The sequence below is a fragment of the Phoca vitulina genome, unplaced genomic scaffold, assembly GCF_004348235.1.
Source record: "Phoca vitulina isolate PV1807 unplaced genomic scaffold, GSC_HSeal_1.0 scaffold27, whole genome shotgun sequence".
In the NCBI taxonomy this organism is placed as follows: Eukaryota; Metazoa; Chordata; class Mammalia; order Carnivora; family Phocidae; genus Phoca; species Phoca vitulina.
In genome coordinates, this window is record NW_022589730.1 from 16,152,736 (window position 1) to 16,171,411 (window position 18,676).

An 18,676-nucleotide genomic window follows, 5' to 3' on the forward strand; every position below is an offset into this window, starting at 1 on the left:
GGCAGGATTGTCCATTGGATTTTAACTTCATCTCACTGCAATAGATGCTCTCTGTTCTTTCAGAAAGAACGTAGGACATCTGCCCAAATACACTTTGACCAAGAAGTAGGTACTGGGTGTCTTAGACCATGGCCAACCCCATGATAGAAAATAGTATGCAGACATGCTGAATTGCCCCATGAGTGTAGTCCGCAAAACCCCAACTGTGGGGAACTCAACAGTTCCAGAACTCCCCTGGGTTCTTTGGTGGGTAAATTGTAAGGAAAAGAAAGAGGTGGAGCAGCGACCTGCGGATTGAAGGAAACTTAAAAGACCTGTCGTTTTTGTAAAATGAACAAGACTAAACCATAGTGTGTGGGCGTGCATAGTTACGTCATTTTTAATTTTTTTTTTTTTTTTTTACAATTTTTAAAAGTTTTTACTTAAATTCCAGTTAAAGCACAGTGTAATATTAGTTTCAGGTGCACAATACAGTGATTCAGCATTTCCACACATCACATTGTGCTCATCACAACAAGTGCACTCTTTAATCCCCATCACCTATTTAACCCATCCCCACCCACCTCCCTCTGGTGACCATCAGTTTGTTGTCTATAGTTAAAAGTATGTTTCTTGGTTTGCCTCCCCTTTAAAATTATTTTTAAAACACAGGAAGTTATTAAAATCAGGATAGCGGTTACTTTTAGGGGGAAGGATGAGACTGTGATTGGGTCAGCACATGAAGGGTGACTTCTGGTGAGTGGCTAAGTACCATTTTTTGACTTAGGTTTTGTAAAAAAGGTACTTGCCTTATACTTATTTGCTAGGATATAGATTTGTGGGGTTTCCAGATTCTGTGCTTTTATTTTCCGATAAGAAGTTTTTAAAAACTGTATGCAGACCCCAGTGGCTCCAGCTCCATAATTACTTTCTTTGGTTTGGGAAGGGGGAAAAGTGATTTGGCTAAAAAGGGAGATTTGAGAATAGGTAAAATATCCATCATGTAACTCATAGAGAGGGTGCCGGGCCTGTCAGCACTGAGGGGAAAGTCGGAGGCAAGGAAGCCAGTTTCCTGAAAACCCCTGTGTTCCTGCTGCATGGACGGTTTGGTTTGAGGTGGGCGCCGCTGCTGAGCATGAACGAGGACTCGGGAGGGGTTTGGGGAGCACCTGCTGTGCCTTACGGTGGGCTGGGAGAGGAGGGAATGCAGGCCCTGTGGAATCAAGTCCTGCCTTCGTAAACCGTCCTATCTGGGCAATCAAGCCAGTGGGGTGAGTCCGCCAACAGCTGCCACGTGGAAGGGGACAGACAGCCTCCGAAGGTAGAGGTCAGTGGGGCTTCAGGGGCATGCGCACATTGGTGGCCCGCCGTCCGCGTTTGCACATTCTAGCACGGCCTTTAGTGCCAAGCAAAGAAATGACTTCTCAGTCGTTTGTGACCTCCTCTGCTACCTTGATCTAGTTGCTCTGCAAAAGGGGTCTTCTCAGGATGTTGGGAAGACTAATCCGTACTAAAGTGACTGGAGATGCTTTGCTGAGGATCACTGGTAATGTCGAGAGAGGCAGCTTGGTGTTAGGAGCACAGATTCCAGAACCATATAAGCTAAGCTTGAATTCTAGCACCACTACGTGCTGGATGTATGACCCTAGGGAAGTGACTTAATGTCTTTGCACCTCCTTTCTATTAAAAGGGGATGACAGGTAGAGGGAGAAGCTTAAAAAAAAAAAGGGATGACAAAACTATTTTTGTTTTCATGATGATCAAATGAGTTAACATTTACAAAGGACTTAAAACAGTATTTGCTACTTAGAGCTTTGTAAATGTTTACCAAGTAACATTTTTTTAAAGATTTATTTGAGGGACAATTTGGGGGCCTCCGTCGGTTAACCATCTGCCTTAAGCGTCTGCCTTCGGCTCAGGTCATGATCCCAGGGTCCTGGGATCGAGCCCCGCATTGGGCACCCTTCTCAGCAGGAAGCCTGCTTCTCCCTCTGCCTGCCGCTCCCCCTGGTTGTGCTTTCTCTCTCTCCATCTCTTTCTCTGACAAATAAATAAAATCTTTAAAGATAAATATTTACTTGAGAGAGTGAGTGAGCGTGGGGGGCAGGGGCAGAGGGAGAGCATCGCAAGCAGACACCCCACTGAGCTCAGAGCCTGATGCGGGGCCCAATCTCACAACCCTGAGATCATGACCTGAGCCAAAACCAAGAGTCGGAGGCTTAACTGACTGAGCCGCCCTAAATAATGTTAATTGTACGTCCTTACAAGGTGCTTCACAGCAGCGCCTACCTGATTCGTACCAACAGCTCTATGAGATACTTTATGACAAAGGCTAATAATATGAGATAGTGATATTCATGATTCTATCAATTGGAATCCAGGGTAATGTAGACTCTCCCTATATTACTATGACCTTCGCAAATACCTGCATGCCACAAGCCCATCCTCTGCTGTGTTTGTGCAGCAAGTCAAGCCAGGGACCCTGGACACCTACTGGGATGTAATTACCCAGCAGGAGGTCAGCCGGGAAACGGAGGTGGACATTTACTGGGTCACCTCATGACATTTACAAGGGAGCGAAGAGAGCTGGTCTCATCTTCCAGGCTTGATCCCTTAGATCCAAAGATGGGTGTAGGGCATCAGAACATGCCAAGGCTAGGGAGGAAGTCTGCCATGCTCCTTCTCTTGGCCTCTGTCGCCCTCTAGACCCAGGGTTTCCAAGCAGGGCCTCCTCCAAGAGGATGTAGGGACAGATGTAACATGTTCCAGAAAATCTCAGACATACCTGGTTCCTATGGGACTCCAGGATCCAGAGTAAGCCTTCTGGAGGGGATAGCCCTGACCCTCATAAATGTGCCTTTCTCCACCTGACTTTGCACCCCCAAATTAGCTTCTTGAAAGAAAGAGACTAGAACTGCCATTTTATCAAGTCACTTACTATGTTTCAGGTCCTGCGCTGGGCACCTAACCTACATTTCCCATTAAATCCCCACGGCCCTAAAGGTGGGTGGTGGTGGTCCCTTTTATTGGTGAGGAAAATGGAGGTTCATAGCGTTCAGTTCTCCCAGAAGGTCTCACGGATTCACATAGCTTACCTGACCTCAAGGAATGCGAAGGTCATTTGTCTGGGCGGCCCTTCTGACTTCCCCTAGAGTGAGCTGCCTGCAACCCAGGAGGGAAAGCGAAGACAAAGCTCTGGCGCCCTTTATGCCCTAGTTTCAGAAGTGACACACCATCACTTCCACCATTTTCCAGTTATTGGAAGTGAGTCTCTAAGAACAGCCCACACTCAGAGGGCAAAAGTTAGCTTCCACCTTTTGAAGGGAGGAGTATCCACAACTTTGTGGACATATTTTTCCATCACGGTCACTGTTTGCCACCAGTTCCCGAACACCTGAGTGTGTAGGTGAACCATAGGCCACGTGCCTAGTCCTGGCTCCCAAGGCTGAGGGCCCATGTCTTGATCACCATTGTCACCTTAGAACCAAGCACAGGGCCAGGCACATAGTAGGTACTAAATAAAATAATTAACAAATTGAAAGTCTGAAACAGGTAGATTCTATCAGTTATGGGAATAATGAGTCTAAGGATATCTAGACTATCTGGAGCCTGTCCAGGTTTGTCTACTAACCAGCCAAGTGATCTCATACAAGTAATTTTCACTGGAAGGTGTCTGGATTTGGAAGGGGATCTCTGCCGCCCCTTTGAGCTCTAACTGGCTTGGACAGAGGAGAATGACCGTGAAAAGGATTTGCAGCCCCTGCAAACACAGAAATGCGAACCATCTTCCTGGCCGTGGAGCCGTCACCTCCTGACCGGGGGATCCTCTTCTCTTTCCAGATTGCCCTGCTCCCCAACAGTGCTGCCGACCTGGGCAAGTACATCACGGGCAACAAGGTGCTGGCCTCAAACGCCTACCTTCCGGGACCTCCTGGGCTGCCTGGGGGCCAGGGCCCTCCGGGTGAGTGGGGAGGAGAGCAAAGGAGGGGGACAGAGCCACCAGCCACTGCCTGCCGGGAGCTCACACGAGTGCGGGCGGGACCAGGTCCAGACTGCACGGGTGAGGGCAGCCGCAGGATTCCGGGGAGCTCCCACACCCGTGTCATGAGAGGCTTGGGGGAATTGGGTCCTCGAGCCTGAGAAACCCTCATAACTGGGAGAAATCTGGAAGAAGAAGGTCACTGTCCTGGGCTTGGGTAAGATTCTTAGAGATCATTTTCAGTTACGGAGAAACAAAATGAAGACTTATTTTTAATGTTAACGTACAGAAATAGAATTGGGTGAGGAACACATGGGGGCACATCAGCCAGCCGTAACCCCTCGTGGCCAGCCTCATTTCTAATGTTCCTCAGGCTTACTTCCTCCTTCCCCTATTGTTTGTGAACACACTCACATTTGTATTTCTTTATATGTATAGACCTATATATTTTTCTTCGAAGTCAACTTCGCTGAGATACAATTATATACAGTAAAATGTACCCCTTTAATCCAGTTCAACAACTTCTGATGAATGTATACGTCCTACATCAAGCTCGCTCTTACCACTACCCTGTATCAAGATATAGAATATTTCCATCACCCCAAAAAGTTCCCTTGTGCCCCTTTGCAGTCTACTCCCCGGTCCCCAACCGTAGGCAACCACCAACCTGCTTTCTGTCACTACTTTTGTCTGTTCTAGAACTTCAGAGCAATGGAATCTCATCATGGGTGTGGTTTTTGTCTGACTTCCTGCATTCAGCATACTGCTTTAGAGATCCACCCTCATTGCTTGACAAAAATACCAAATGTCCTATTGTTCCATCAAGAAATATATAATGAGAACTTTATTTTTCTTTTTAGCAAAGGTTTGGGGTTTTTTTTTAAGATTTTATTTTTATGAGAGAGAGAACGAGAGCACAAGCAGGGGTGTAGCAGGCAGAGAGAGAGGGAGAAGCAGACTCCCCGCGAAGCAGGGAGCCCAATGTGGGGCTTGATCCCAGGACACTGGGATCATGACCTGAGTTGAAAGCAGACACTTAACCAACTGAGCCATCCAGGTGCCCTACAATGAGAACTTTAAAAAATAGTTACATGATGTTTAGTATTTTATTATAAGTCCCTCCATAGATAAGATAGATCAACAGAATCCACACCAGTAAAGGAAATGATATTAGTGTTAGTGGATGATTCTAAAACATGGAGTGTCTTCTCCCTGATTATCATTGCTTAGTAGTGTGCTAGGTGTTATGAATGATGACCTGGCCTTCTAATGACAAAGACAAGACACAAAGAGCAAAGGCAAATAGAAGAAAATGGTATCTGCCTGCCCCTAAGTAAGTGAACGGGTGCTTCCTGCTGTGGGAACTTCCGGGAGAGACCACAGAGGCCTGCAGTGATCCCAGGACTTGGGTTTGAACTGGATATGGAAGAGTGGGAGGGTTTATTCGAGAATATGGGCAGATTTGAGGTTGGAAGTTCAACAAAAACAAAGGCTCCAAATTCCTTCCAGACTATTTGTTTTCTTTTTCACTTGATCTCCTGGTTTCTACCAAACATACCAAACTGGGTCTCAGTCTATACAGGGAACAAGAACTGGTCCAGGACCTTGGTTGACCTTGTTCACTCTGTTGGCCTGAGGTACTCTAGCCCATGGTGAAATTTTCTCCAGATCCTCCCACAGGCAGCCTCTTGCTGCTTCTAAGTAGATGTGGGTCTCCTTGCAAATTGATTCCCAGCACAGAGTTCCCCACCCTTCTCTAAGAGTATGTTCTTGCTCTGCTTCCCTGGAAGAAGTTCATCTCTAGGCCAGTCTACAAATCACTCCAACAAGGACAAATGAAGTAGAAACAAGAGTACCATTGGCTGGCTGTCTTCTTAATGAATGACTTGCTAGCTTTCCTTTCCAATTCTGTCGTCTGGTTTCTAACAGAGTTTGAGCTGTCCAGGGTCCTTGATGGAGCCGAGAGTAACAGAGGACTAACTTTAGCAATGGACTGTGCCCTTACTTTGTCCTCCGATCCTTCCTTTCTCTCTCCTTATTTCCAGCATCGGTTTGTGATGTCCTCCATTGAGATGTATTGGGGCAGCTTGGAGAGAGAAAAAGGTTTCTCTTATCCATAACTAAAAGTCCAGTCCCAGGGCTTACGATGAATCACAGACTAGAGTGTCAGCATGGGAAACTACACTGGGTTGGTGGTGAGGGGGTGGTTGCTGCTCCCCCGACCCCCCTCTTATGTGTAAGATGTTGCCATTCGCACATCAAAGCCCCACATTCTAAGGACACTTGACATACAGTGATCTCTGAAGTTCATTGATTGTGTAAATGAAGGCAAAATTAGGATAGCCGCTATCAAGAAAAGAACAGGTGTTGGCGGGGATGTGGAGAAAAGGGGTCCCTTGCACCATGTTGGCAGGAATACAAACTGGTGCGGCCACTGTGGAAGACAGGATGGAGGTTCCTCAGAAAATTAAAAGTGGAACTAATATGATCCAGCCATCCCACATGTGGGTATAATATCCAAAAGAATCAAAAGCAAGATCTTGAAGAGATGTTTGCATCCCTGTACACATGACAACGGTACGCACAAGAGCCAGGCTGCCTGTGTCCATCCGTGGATAAATGGACAAACAAAAGGTGGTGTATATAGCCGTGGAATATTCTGTGGTGTATGTATGTGTATGGATATAGTTATATACATCTATATTTGATATATTAGCTGATGTATATCTAATATATACACATTATGTAGTATTATGGTACACAATGAAGTAAGCTATTCTCTTACAGAGAAGGGGTGTCGAGATGTTTTTGGAGAAATGTGGTCTACCATGATTATATAAAGATGGAGAATTCTGCTCATGTTAAGTTTAAAATGCCTATGGGGCGGGCGCCTGGGTGGCTCAGTCGTTAAGCAACTGCCTTTGGCTCAGGTCATGGTCCCACGGTCCTGGGATCGAGTCCCACATTGGGCTCCCTGCTCCGCAGGAAGCCTGCTTCTCCCTCTCCCACTCCCCGTTGCTTGTGTTCCCTCTCTCACTGTGTCTCTCTCTGTCAAATAAATAAATAAAATCTTTTAAAAAAATAAAAAATGCCTTTGGGGCATCTCAGTAGAGCTATCAGAAGGCAAATGGCAGATTGCAAAGACAAATGGCTGCAAGGGGCTCCCAGACTCTCTGGCCATCCAGAGCCCTTGTCCTCCTCGCAGGATGTGGAGCTAATGAGCTGTTCTTCGATTACAGGCTCACCAGGACCAAAGGGGAGCCCAGGCTTCCCCGGTATGCCGGGCCCTCCTGGGCAGCCCGGCCCGCGGGGCTCAATGGGACCCATGGGACCATCTCCTGATCTGTCCCACATTAAGCAAGGCCGGAGGGGCCCTGTGGTCAGTATTTTATCGGAGATCCATTTACTGTTGTTGGGGGCAGCATGTGTTCTTGTCCCATGCATTTTCCTTCTGTTGAACTAGATCCCTTTGTCTTGTAGGGTCCGCCAGGTGCGCCAGGAAGAGATGGCTCTAAGGTCGGTCTTATGAGTGGTCCTTATAGCCCAAGTTTTCCCAGTTGCAACCTATTGGGCAGGCATCAAGCAAACCCAAGCACTGCGTCCTCTCCCCACTTTGTACATAACAAAATTGAGACACTCTTTTCCCCCAAGCTGGAAAGAAAATCTAAGATGTAAACAACCATAATAACAACAACAACAAAAAAACACCACCAAAACCACCCTTAAGAATGAGCACCAGTGTACATTTTAGACAGGCCCCTCTGCAGCAGTGGGTTTTTCTCTTGGGCCAGTGTTCTTCGGCAGGGCTGTGTGGTGTGTCCCCACTCCTTTGACATGTTTACTTCAAGAACAGGAAAAGCTCCAGTCTCTGCGAGTGGGTGCTTTCACTTCCAGAGCTCCCCGCTGCTCCCCCCACAAATAAGTCAGAATGCATTACTTTAGAAAGTTGATAAGTTACTTCACACTTTGCCTGGAAATACAAGCAATGCTCTTGTCTGATCCAGTTTGAAAATACACGGCCCTGGGGGAAATCGGAATGAGAGACACTTGACCCCAGCAGTTCTGTTCAAACAAATGGTCCCTTGAGTCCAGCTGCAGGCTTCCATTTGTTTCTGATAGAAAATACTTGTTTGTGTAGGTCAATGGTGATGGTGGGGGTCTACATAGAGCCCAGGGGTGGCTTCCCACGTGGTCCCCCAAGCTAATCTGACCTTTCTGCTTGCAGGGGGAGAGAGGAGCTCCTGGACCCAGAGGGTCACCGGTGAGTAGCACTATCTGCCCCGCTCCCTCGGGGGGAATGTCCTCCGGGGTGTAGCTCTGATGAGCCTGTAAGATGGTCTTACCAGCAACAGCCAGCCCCTTCTAGCCATGACTCAGCTACCCAAGGGGAACTCAGTGGTTTAGAGGAGAATATGGAGGACTTTAAGAGCTAATTGGGATTAATTTTTTTCTTTTGTCATGGCAAATCTTTATGTGGGAGGTCTTAAGATTAAAAACCAGTATGCCATGAGTCTATTTCCAAGTATGTCCTAAAACATCCGACAGGGCTGTCATAACTCTGAACACTTAAGAGTTTAGCCAGCACTGCAACTCTAGCAGGTCCAGTGAGCAGGCCTATCCCCAAAACCCCGCAGACACATGCGTGGCTGCTTAGGACTGCCGAGAATACATTGGCTTGGATATATGTTGGTGTCTGGGAGATTAAAAAATGAAAATTAGTAGTATCCAAAGCACAGAAGAGTCAAGCAAGTCCATTGCTTTTGAAAAGATCGGTGTCATTTCTGAAGACCGACAGACAGCTTAGATGCGATGCAGGAGGTCTGGGTTCTCATCTCAACCCTTCCACCGATTAGCTGTCTTGTCCTGGCCATCCTTAGCACCCCCGGATGTCTGTCCGTCTGCTCACCTGTGCAATGGCAAGTGGGATCTGAGCTGCCACTCTTCAAATGAGCATCAGTGACTATCAAAATACTCTCCACCACTAAGGGCTTTGCAGATAGAGTTTTGGAAGCAGCAGCTACAGCATCAGAGGCTGGGCGTGATAAGGATGTTACTGCAAAGCCGCGAACGAGCCCAGACCTTGCCAGTTCACGCATTAATTTGACGTGCCCCACACAGCGCTACGGAGAAGTTAAAGCTTAACAAATACTATGCAATGATAGAAAATGTTCAGTCCATAGAAAAATGAGGAAAGCCTTGGACTTTTCCCAGTCAATGGGGCATGGATGTCTTTACAACGTACTTTCAACTGCATTCAGGTCACAGTTATAGTCAATGATCCTTATAAACATTTTAATCATTTCCATTTTTAAAAGATAATATTTAGAGCATTTTTGATACTCTAAGCCCCTTATATATATATACATATACATATATAAACTCATTTGGATCCTCACTTACGAAACCCTATGATGTTGAGGCTATTATTATCTCCAGATAGAGAGATGGAAACCCAAAGAAATTGAGTAACCTGCCCAAGACCAGCTAGTAAGTGACAGAGCTGAGATTCAAACCCAACAGAATCCCAACCTCTTGACCACTACTCTACGCTACCCCGTTTTCTTTGGAAGGTAACATAGGAGGGTTCTTCTCATATTCTTTCATTCGACCAGATTTGACGTAGCTGAGAATTGGGAGGGAGGAGAGAGAATGTGTCACCACAGCTCATACGGGAGATGAATTAGGAGGCAATCTTAAGAACGCCCCCCCCCCCCCGCCAGCTACTATAGTAGTTGTTTACTCCATTTGGGACACAGAATTATCAACTAAGTAGTTGCCATCAAGCAGGGGCAGTAGCAAATCATGGAGCCTATAGAAGCCATGGCTTTGCACAGGATTGAGTCTGTGGTCTTCTGGCTTTGATTCCTCTCCTGTGCGCAGGGACCCCCTGGGTCTTTCGACTTCCTGCTCCTCATGCTGGCTGACATCCGCAATGACATCGCCGAGCTGCAGGAGAAGGTGTTTGGGCACCGGACACACTCTTCAGCAGAGGAGTTCCCTTTACCTCAGGAATTTTCCAGCTATCCGGAAACCATGGATTTTGGCTCTGGAGATGAGTACCCAAAAAGAACCAAGATGAGGGACTTGGGACCCACCAGAGACTTTTACCCTTAGCACATCCCATCATCATCATGCCAGAGGAGGAGAAAAGAGTGTTTTCACCTGCAGTTAAATCATATACAGAGAAAGAAAAAAAAAAACAACCCACCCACTGGAGACCTAGAAAAGATACATCTTTAATTTCTTTCACTCTTTTCCTGCCTTTTTCCCTCCTGCTCTTCTTCTAAATAATGTTTTCAGAGTCCCCTGCCAGAGACATGAGGGAGTAAGTCACTCATTTACTTGCTTCCCTCTAAGAGCCAGCTGGGGGGGGGGGGGGACATATTGGAACTTTCCTTTTACTTCCTTCTTGTTCATGAGTTTCTGGATTTCTGAGTTAAGTACTCTCATGGTGTCTTAAAGTCAGGCAGAATATCCAAAAGGGAAAGGTGGCAAGGTGAGCTCTGAGAAGACATGAGGTTACTTATTCAAAAAAAAAAAAAAATAGTTATGTGTCCAAAATAGACTATTACTCAGTATCAAAATTAGCCGCCTTTAATTAAAAGGGGGAAGACAACAATGTATGTTTACCTTGGTGGATAATTCTTTTTCCTTGTCACTCTAATATATTTTAAATATTCTATCCTCTTATCCAACCTTGTTTCCCAATTTTGATTAAAGGAAGGAGGGAAATAAGGAGCAGAGATTAGGGAAGATGGAGGAAAATTATAGTCCTATATTTCCTGTCCTATAAATTGCCACATTCTAAATTCCAATATGACTATTAAGGGTTTGTGCCATGCATATCTGTAAGTTTCCTCTTCAGAGAAGATTATTACTCTAGCTGTAGGAGTAAATCCTCTTCTCAAAACAAAGTAAATGAATGAAGTGCCCAGATTCTCATTAGAATAATGGGCTCCTGGTTTGCCAAGACATTTTAAAGCTATTTGATCAAATGAATGGGCTTGCTCAGTAAATCATGGATTGTTAAATAAGGGTGGCCGACCCTTAGGGACCCCTGCTGAGTGGCCTGACTCTGGGTACCCGGGAGGGGCCATTACGCTGTGACCCTAGTTAGATCAGTGTGCACTGATCTAGCTGGAGGCTGGAAGGAGGTCGCTCGCTTGGGTCACTGGGGAGGGAGAAGGGGAGCCTCAGGCAGGGTCCCCACAGACTCTGCAGAGGCAAGTCAATTTGCACTCCTTGGGAATTGGAAGTCCTTGTCTGGGGCCAGCGAAGCTTGCCAACACAGAGTAACACACTTTTGGACATCCTCTTGGATGCAGAGCGAAGAAATAACAGTTTTTCTTGTTTGGCAGAAATTTCCTTCCCACTATTCCCATTTTTCCTTAATTTTCCATCATTTAGTCCAAGCTCTAGTTCTCACAGGCCTTCTCCTTGATCCCCCTTCCTCAGCAGATGTGGGAAGCAGCTGGGAAAGGGGTGTATTCTCAAACCTGCCAGTGAGTCTGTGGTCGCCCATACACCTCTGGGTTCCAGAGGGAGGCATATTCCAGAAAAGACTTCCTCTGGTTCCTTAGAAATGGGAGCAAGAGAAACCCTGAAGAGACCAGCAGGAGCATCTGCTCCTTTGGAATATCATCAGGGAACCTCTTGGTTTTGATGGGGAGCACACCATTTTCCTCAAGTCCCCATTGGATCTGACACCCAGAAAGGCAGCCACCTGTTCGGGGGCCCTTCCCCCCCCCATACTGAGCCTCACAGATGATGCTGGTCACACACTTGCTCATGGTGGGGTTCCTCTTCCCTGCCTTGCTATTTCTCCCCACATTTCTGGGAGGTGTGTGCTTGCCTCTCTTTTTCCTTGTTGCCCTTCATTTAACTCTCCTCCTGGGAAAGCTTGTTGAAGAGAGCACTGTTGGTGTGCGGACACCCGCCTCCTTGCCACCTTCTCTCTCCAGAATGCCAGGAAGGGCTCCCGTTTGCGGGGCTCCCGTTTGCGAGTCTCCCGCGACAACGGCCGGCCTTCCCTTGTTGCCATCAGGGTACAAGTACTGACTCCAGTCAGCCAGCCACTGGCTGGGCTTTTCGTTTCTTCCTCTTGCACAATTCCCGGTACCAGCCCGCCAAAAGGTCACAGCGACAAGCAAATGCATTCTCAGTGCTCCTTTTCTAGCATTTTCCCTCCCCCTTCAGTCTCTCCAGAGTCCGATCTCCACAGCCGGGGGCCTCGCCAACCTCGGGTTCACCGAGAGCTGAGCTAAGCAGCTGTTGATTCCCATCTGGAACGCATTTAATGCTGCCTGTTCGCAGAGCACAGTATTTAAAGGGTGTGGATGGATGAGTGCTAAAGCAAATTATTTACAGGTCTTATGAAAAATGATTAGGTCCATCTTTGATTTTTTTTAATGAGGATTTGTGTTTAGAAATATAAACTTTTTTATTGTCAAATTCTAAAATGCAACCAAAACTGCATGTTTGACCAGAGGCTAGGATAATATATATTAAAAAAGGAACTGAAGGAAGCAATATCTGGCATTCATGAGCCTACTCTACATCCTATTCTCCAGCAAATCACACAAGAACCTGTGTTGTATAACTTCAATCTGCTAGATGAGGGCAGTTTATAGTTGTTCATCCTCAGATTTTCAAAACTTGGACTGCTATTCAGGACCAAATAGGTACTCTGTATGCCCAAATTATACTGTTCAAAGATAAGACACAATACTGTTACTCCTAATGTATCTTTAGGTTATGGATAGAAAGTCAAAGCTCATTGTCTAAAGGGGCTTCTCAAAACCTAATGGGGGATAACATTTGCTACAGCTTTGCTAAGCCACTCCATGTTTTACGGGGGAGAAAAGATCTTTGTAGAAATGTTGACTTTCATTTTTTGCATTGCATCCTGATAACTAGAATTTAGAATAGGAACCTAATCATTGCTTTTGTTTTTGGAAAGCTGTGGGAATAAAAATAGGCTGTTGAAAATAGTGCAAGGAGAGCATACATTTTAGTTTAGGAAAATCCTCCTCCCTCCCCAGTTCCAGAAGGAGAAATAATAAGCTTTACTATGCCGAAGGGGGGGCGGGTTCAAAGGCAAAGCTGCCTTCTCTGCCCTGGGTTCATGCCGGCACCCGCCACCCGCCACTGAGTGAACTGACCAACTGAAGTCCTCTCTACTGTATAAACTCAGGCAGGTGGGTCCATATGCACACTGGCACACCAAATACCAGGTGAAGGGCACCCCGGTCCTGGTCCTGCTCCCTCTCCAGGATTCGCAACTACTCTTTGCCTTGTGATGGCTTTTCCCAGGCAAGCAGGGGCAGATCATCGCTGTGACTAGGCGCCAGGCACCTCCTTGCACCGAGGGCAAGTCCCTCATCACACTTTGGGTATCACTGCCCCTCCCACTCCCCAAGGCCGGCCTGTCACACAGAGACAGGAGTCTCATTGTGCAACCTTGACATCTCTCAGATAACCTTCCTGAAAGGGAAATTTATTTGTAGGAATCCAGGCCAAACAGCTAATAGAATAGAGCCATCTCAAGTTATTAATAATGAATTCAGGGAAATGAAGTTTTTCCTGGCATGGTCAGCATGTGTATTTCCCAACAAATCAAAAAATAATTTTCCATATGAAGGAGAAAAAAACCCCTCATGACTGTAATTGTTAAAGCATAAAATCTTGGACTTCACAGGCTCCTTCAAAAAATATTACTGCTTTAGGGAAAGTCTAGAAAACAGACCCTTCTACACATCCCCCAGAGATCCTCGGCATTCTTTACGAGATCCTGAGAGCACGTGCCCTGGACGATTCTGTGTGTGTCACGACTGTTTATTTCGCAGTAACTAGTCCTATACTTCAGTAGCTGGGTTCATTATTTATAACAGGTCCATATCACAGTTGAGCTAATATTCAAACAGTTATGGATGTGATACTATGAAGTACTTTTGATAAGATTATATATGCTTAATAAAGTTATTTTTCTTATGTGGTTGTGCTGTGTTTTGTCCTGATTCCTGATCTTGGGGAATGAGCTTTTTACAAGGTGAAGACAGGAGATGGAGACATTTCTCTCAAGAGCTGGAACCTGCCCTCTGGGGAGGCTGCCTCCTGGGGTCTGAGTGTGGACCCAACCTTAGAGTCTGAGTCAAGGTCTAACAGCCCAGGTTCCACTGAATCTGAGTCTCAAAGGCCCGTGTCTCCAGCTGGGGAGGATCCTCGGGGACAACCCCCCCCCCCCCGCCAGGGTGGGCTTTTCAAATCAGAACTCTCTGGGGATCATTGGAGAGGCCTTAGGAGCTCACAAAGTGGAGGCCTGTGAGGGTCCCGCCCCCTAGTCCTATTGAAGTACGAGCGACTCCGTTTTCAGTTGGTTCTGGATTAGAATTCCACATAAGGTTGCCTTTGGAGGAGAAACTACCTAAAAAAGAGAGAGGGTGGGGAGGAAGCCCCTTGAGTTGGTAGCTGAGGTCCCCTATGTGAAGACAAGAAAAAGGGAATTGTCATCAGGTAGGCCTTAGGGGAGGAGTTCCATACTAAAAAGGGAGGATGCCTCTACGAGGTTTGTAGCACTCATTAGCAGGGTGCCTTTAACATCCTGAAGCTGGCCTGTATTTATACGTCTCATTTTCCTTCTGCAAATATTTATCAAACGCTTGTACGCCGCACGCTGTGCTGGGCCCTGCAGACACGACAGGCAGCGAGAAGCCCTAATCCCCGTCCTCCTGGGAATCTCAGCAACACAGACAAGGATCCTCCCAGGCAAGATCAATTAATCACGAAACTATGCAGTCACAAACTGTGATAAGCCCTGGGAAGGAGAAGTGCTTGGAGAGCCAGGCCCAGCCCTTGCCAGCGGGAGCCGCCCGGCGCTCCCCGGCCCCCCCACCCCCCCCCCCAGAGTGGCACGCGGCACCCAGCAGCACCCAAGCCTCCAGCCCTCGCGGAGAAAAGCTTCACGAATCCTCTAGGGGAAGTAAGCCCAGGGAGATCTGGGAGGCTGCTTCATATGTGATCCCTGCAGCCTTTTTTTTTTTTTTTTTAAAGATTTTATTTATATATTTGACAGAGAGAGACGCAGCGAGAGAGGGAACACAAGCAGGGGGAGTGGGAGAGGGAGAAGCAGGCTTCCCGCTGAGCAGGGAGCCCGATACGGGGCTCGATCCCAGGACCCTGGGATCATGACCTGAGCCGAAGGCAGACGCTTAACGACTGAGCCCCCCAGGCGCCCCCAAGCCTTCTTAATTTAAACAGCAGCTCGCGACCTGAGCTGACAGCCCATCCGAGCCATTGGCTGGTCACCCCCTGCACTCAGGTCTTGATTCTGGCAGAACTGGAAGCTAGTTGCCTCCCGAGACCCGGACCCTCAAGTTGTGAAGAAGCTTGCTGTGCTTTTGAAATACTGCCTCCCGCCCCAGCTCCGTGTGCAGATTTTCATCACCTGTTCACGCGCAGCTCCAAGGTCACAGGGTGGCCAGGTGGGCACCTGCGCTCAGCAGCTGGGGGGCCGGGGTGGGCACAGGGAAAGGCACCTTTGTGAGGGGGTGTGGGGGCCACCACAGTTGAACGGCAGGGTTCTGGGTTGCTGGTGGAGACGGGAGGCGGGGAGGCGGTCAGTTCCTCCGGATGCCGAAGCAGGGCAGCGCCCCCGGGGGGCTCTTCTCACCCTCCTGGAGGCTGTGCCAGACGGGCCGGGCCGTGCGCACCATCCAATGGCCTCATCTCAATTATATCAGCAAAGCCCATAACTCCAGATAAGGTCATGTTCTCCAGTGCCAGGTACACATGAACTTTGGGGAGTGGGGAGGAATACCGCTCAACCGAGTACAAGAAGGAAGTTTTCAACCTAATCTTTGGCTTTTATCACCCTGCTTATTTCCTTTAATAGCATCTTTTCAAATCTGAAATTCTTGCCCACTTCGATAAAAATTTATTGAGGGCCAAGGATAGAGTAGTGATAAAAGTCCTTGTTCTCATGGAGATGCCTTTTGGTCCAGGCAGACAAACAGATAATAGGTATTAGTCCAGGTTCTCCAGAGAAACCAAACCAATAGGATGAATATATGTGTAGAGATGTTGATTGTGTGTGTGTGTGTCTGTGTGTGCACATGTATAAATGTGTATGTATTTACACAGAGTTACTTTAAGAATCGGCTTATGTGACTGGCAGGCTGGAGACCCCAGGAAGAGTTGGTGTTGCAGTTCGAGCCAAAGGCAGTCTGCTAGCTGAATTCCTTCTTTGGGGTAGGTCAGTGTTTTTCTGTTAAGGCCTTCAACTGATTGGATGAGGCCCACCCATATTATGGAGAACAATCTGCTTTGTGCAGTCTACCCATTTACATGTTAATCTCATCTAAAAAAAAAAAAAAACCTTTGGGCGCCTGGGTGGCTCAGTTGGTTAAGCGACTGCCTTCAGCTCAGGTCATGATCCTGGAGTCCCGGGATCGAGTTCCGCATCGGGCTCCCTGCTCAGCAGGGAGTCTGCTTCTCCCTCTGACCCTCCGCCTCTCATGCTCTCTCTCTATCTCATTCTCTCTCTCAAATAAATTTAAAAAAAATATATCTTAAAATAAAAAAAAAAAAACCTTTGCAGCAACCATCTAAGATAATGTTTGACCAAGTATCTGGGTCCTGGGGCCTTGACAAGTAGACATATAAAATCTACCATTACAAGGTCTGACTATGTTAGAAAGAGCTTTGGGGGAAATTAAAGTAGGGTAGAGGAATAGAGAGTGGTGGAGGGTAGGAAGCTATACTTTAGATGTGATATTCTGGAAAGACCTCACCAACAAAGGGGTTGTGAGCAGAGACCTGAATGAAGGGAGAGGTGAGCCATAGGGAGATGTTGGGGGGAAATGATCCACACAGAGATTTGAGTGAGACCCTGAGGCGGACCTACCTGGTGTGTTCAAAAAGTACCAATGAGCTCACTGTGGGTGGAACAAAATACACAAGCCGGCAAATGGTAGGAAATGCCTCAGAGAGGTAACCACAGTCCGGGTAGAACCTTAAGGCCCTCTGTTAGGACTCAGTATTTCCTTCTGGACCCGTGGAGGGTTCTGGAAGAGGCAAGGATGGAAGAAGGGAAACTCACTGGGAGGCTGTAGAAGCAAGCATCTTGTTTCTTGACTCTCTGAGAACTTGCTGCTGGTCTGTTGTCTGCTTCCTTGAGACACTGGAAACCCCTCAGGGGCAGGAACTTTCTCTTTCTCTCGACTGAATTCCCAGCATCTCCCACTGTGCCCAGTATATGGTGGGAGTCCAATCAATATTTTTTATAGTGAATTTGATAGAATTCACACATTTTGTCTTCACAAAACCCTACAGGGTGGGTACTTTTATTATCCCTGTTGTATGCATCCACTTCAAGGTAAAATAACTTGCCCAAGGTCACAAAGCTAAAACATTCATAACAACCAGAAGCATATTTCAAAGCAAACATCCATTCACTGTCAGCTTAACCCTGTAGGATCCACACAGCTCAGCCGCCCAGCCTCACATTCTCCCCCCATGTTGGACTCACACCCGACTTCACGGAAGAGGCCTCTGTGGTACAGAAGGCCGGGGGCTGCGTGTTAATCTGTGCTGGACTGACTACCTTTCTGACCTTCTGATGTGAGGTGACTGGCAAAGGCACACAGTGAGACTATATACATAAGATATAGATATGATATATTTTCAAGGAAATGATGAAAGGATAATGAAGTTATGGTTAGTGCTAGATATGGCCCAAAGAAAACTAGGAGTCACGACTCAAAAATTATGTATAATAGATTAATACTTTAATAAAAAGAAACACGCTGTTGGGGTGTCTGGGTGGCTCAGATGATTGAGCGTCTGCCTTCGGCTCAGGTCATGATCCCAGGGTCCTGGGATCAAGCCCCGCATTGGGCTCCTGACTCAGCGGGGAGTCTGCTTCTCCCTCTCCCTCTGCCTCTCCCCCTGCTCATGCTCTCTCTCTCTGTATCTCTGTGTCTCAAATGAATAAATAAAATCTTTAAAAAAAAAAAAAAAGCTGTTGTTCAGGAGAGATTTTTTTCTAGAAGGATTATATCCAATGAGTCCTTATTAAATAGTCACCCATCAACACACATAACCATTTCTTGTAAAAGTTCATGGTAAAAGGGAACATAAAAAAGCATGTTTCCATTCAGGTATATCTACAGAGAGGGTAAGTTACTGAGCTGCAGATATCTGTCTGGTGCATGAACCCGACGGAAAGGTAAAGCTTAGAATGCACAGGTAGCCAGCCAGACCGTGAGACCAATGGTTTCCACATGCTTTTGACGATGACCCACTGGGGTGAGGGAGGGGAGGCACCACACATTTTACACAATGGCCCAATATTTATAATTGGAACAAGTTTCACGGTATTTACCCCTCCTATGTATGATACACTTTTGTATGTTCTCTATAGGATGTCTTTTTCTTTTTTTTAAATCCTGGTCACAATCACGAAGTTGATTCCATGACTTACTAATAGGTGGCAGCCCACAGTTGGAAACCCACTTACTTAACCAGTGCTTCTCAAACGGGACTGTGCATAAGAATCATTTGGGGACTTTATGAAAATGAGGGTTCTTGTTCAGCGCACGTGGGCAATGCGGAGTCTGAATTTGCGTTCTGACACCCTCCCGGGGCCGGGGGGAGGGAGGGTGGTCACTGCTGCTGATTCAAGAACCGCACCGCGACTAGCAAAGACTCTCATTTGTCACG

General features: G+C 47.0%; 1 protein-coding gene across 1 annotated transcript in view; it reads left to right on the forward strand.

Moving 5' to 3' along the window:
• Window positions 1–10,322, forward strand: part of CCBE1 (collagen and calcium binding EGF domains 1) — a 221,451-nt gene extending 211,129 nt beyond the window's left edge. Inside the window, exons 7-11 of the mRNA XM_032422721.1 lie at window positions 3,820–3,940; window positions 7,198–7,337; window positions 7,439–7,474; window positions 8,184–8,219; window positions 9,839–10,322. Of these exons, the coding sequence (XP_032278612.1) occupies window positions 3,820–3,940; window positions 7,198–7,337; window positions 7,439–7,474; window positions 8,184–8,219; window positions 9,839–10,072 (567 nt within the window). The 3' untranslated portion in view covers window positions 10,073–10,322. The remainder of the gene's footprint in view (window positions 1–3,819; window positions 3,941–7,197; window positions 7,338–7,438; window positions 7,475–8,183; window positions 8,220–9,838) is intronic.
• Window positions 10,323–18,676: the final 8,354 nt, after the last annotated feature.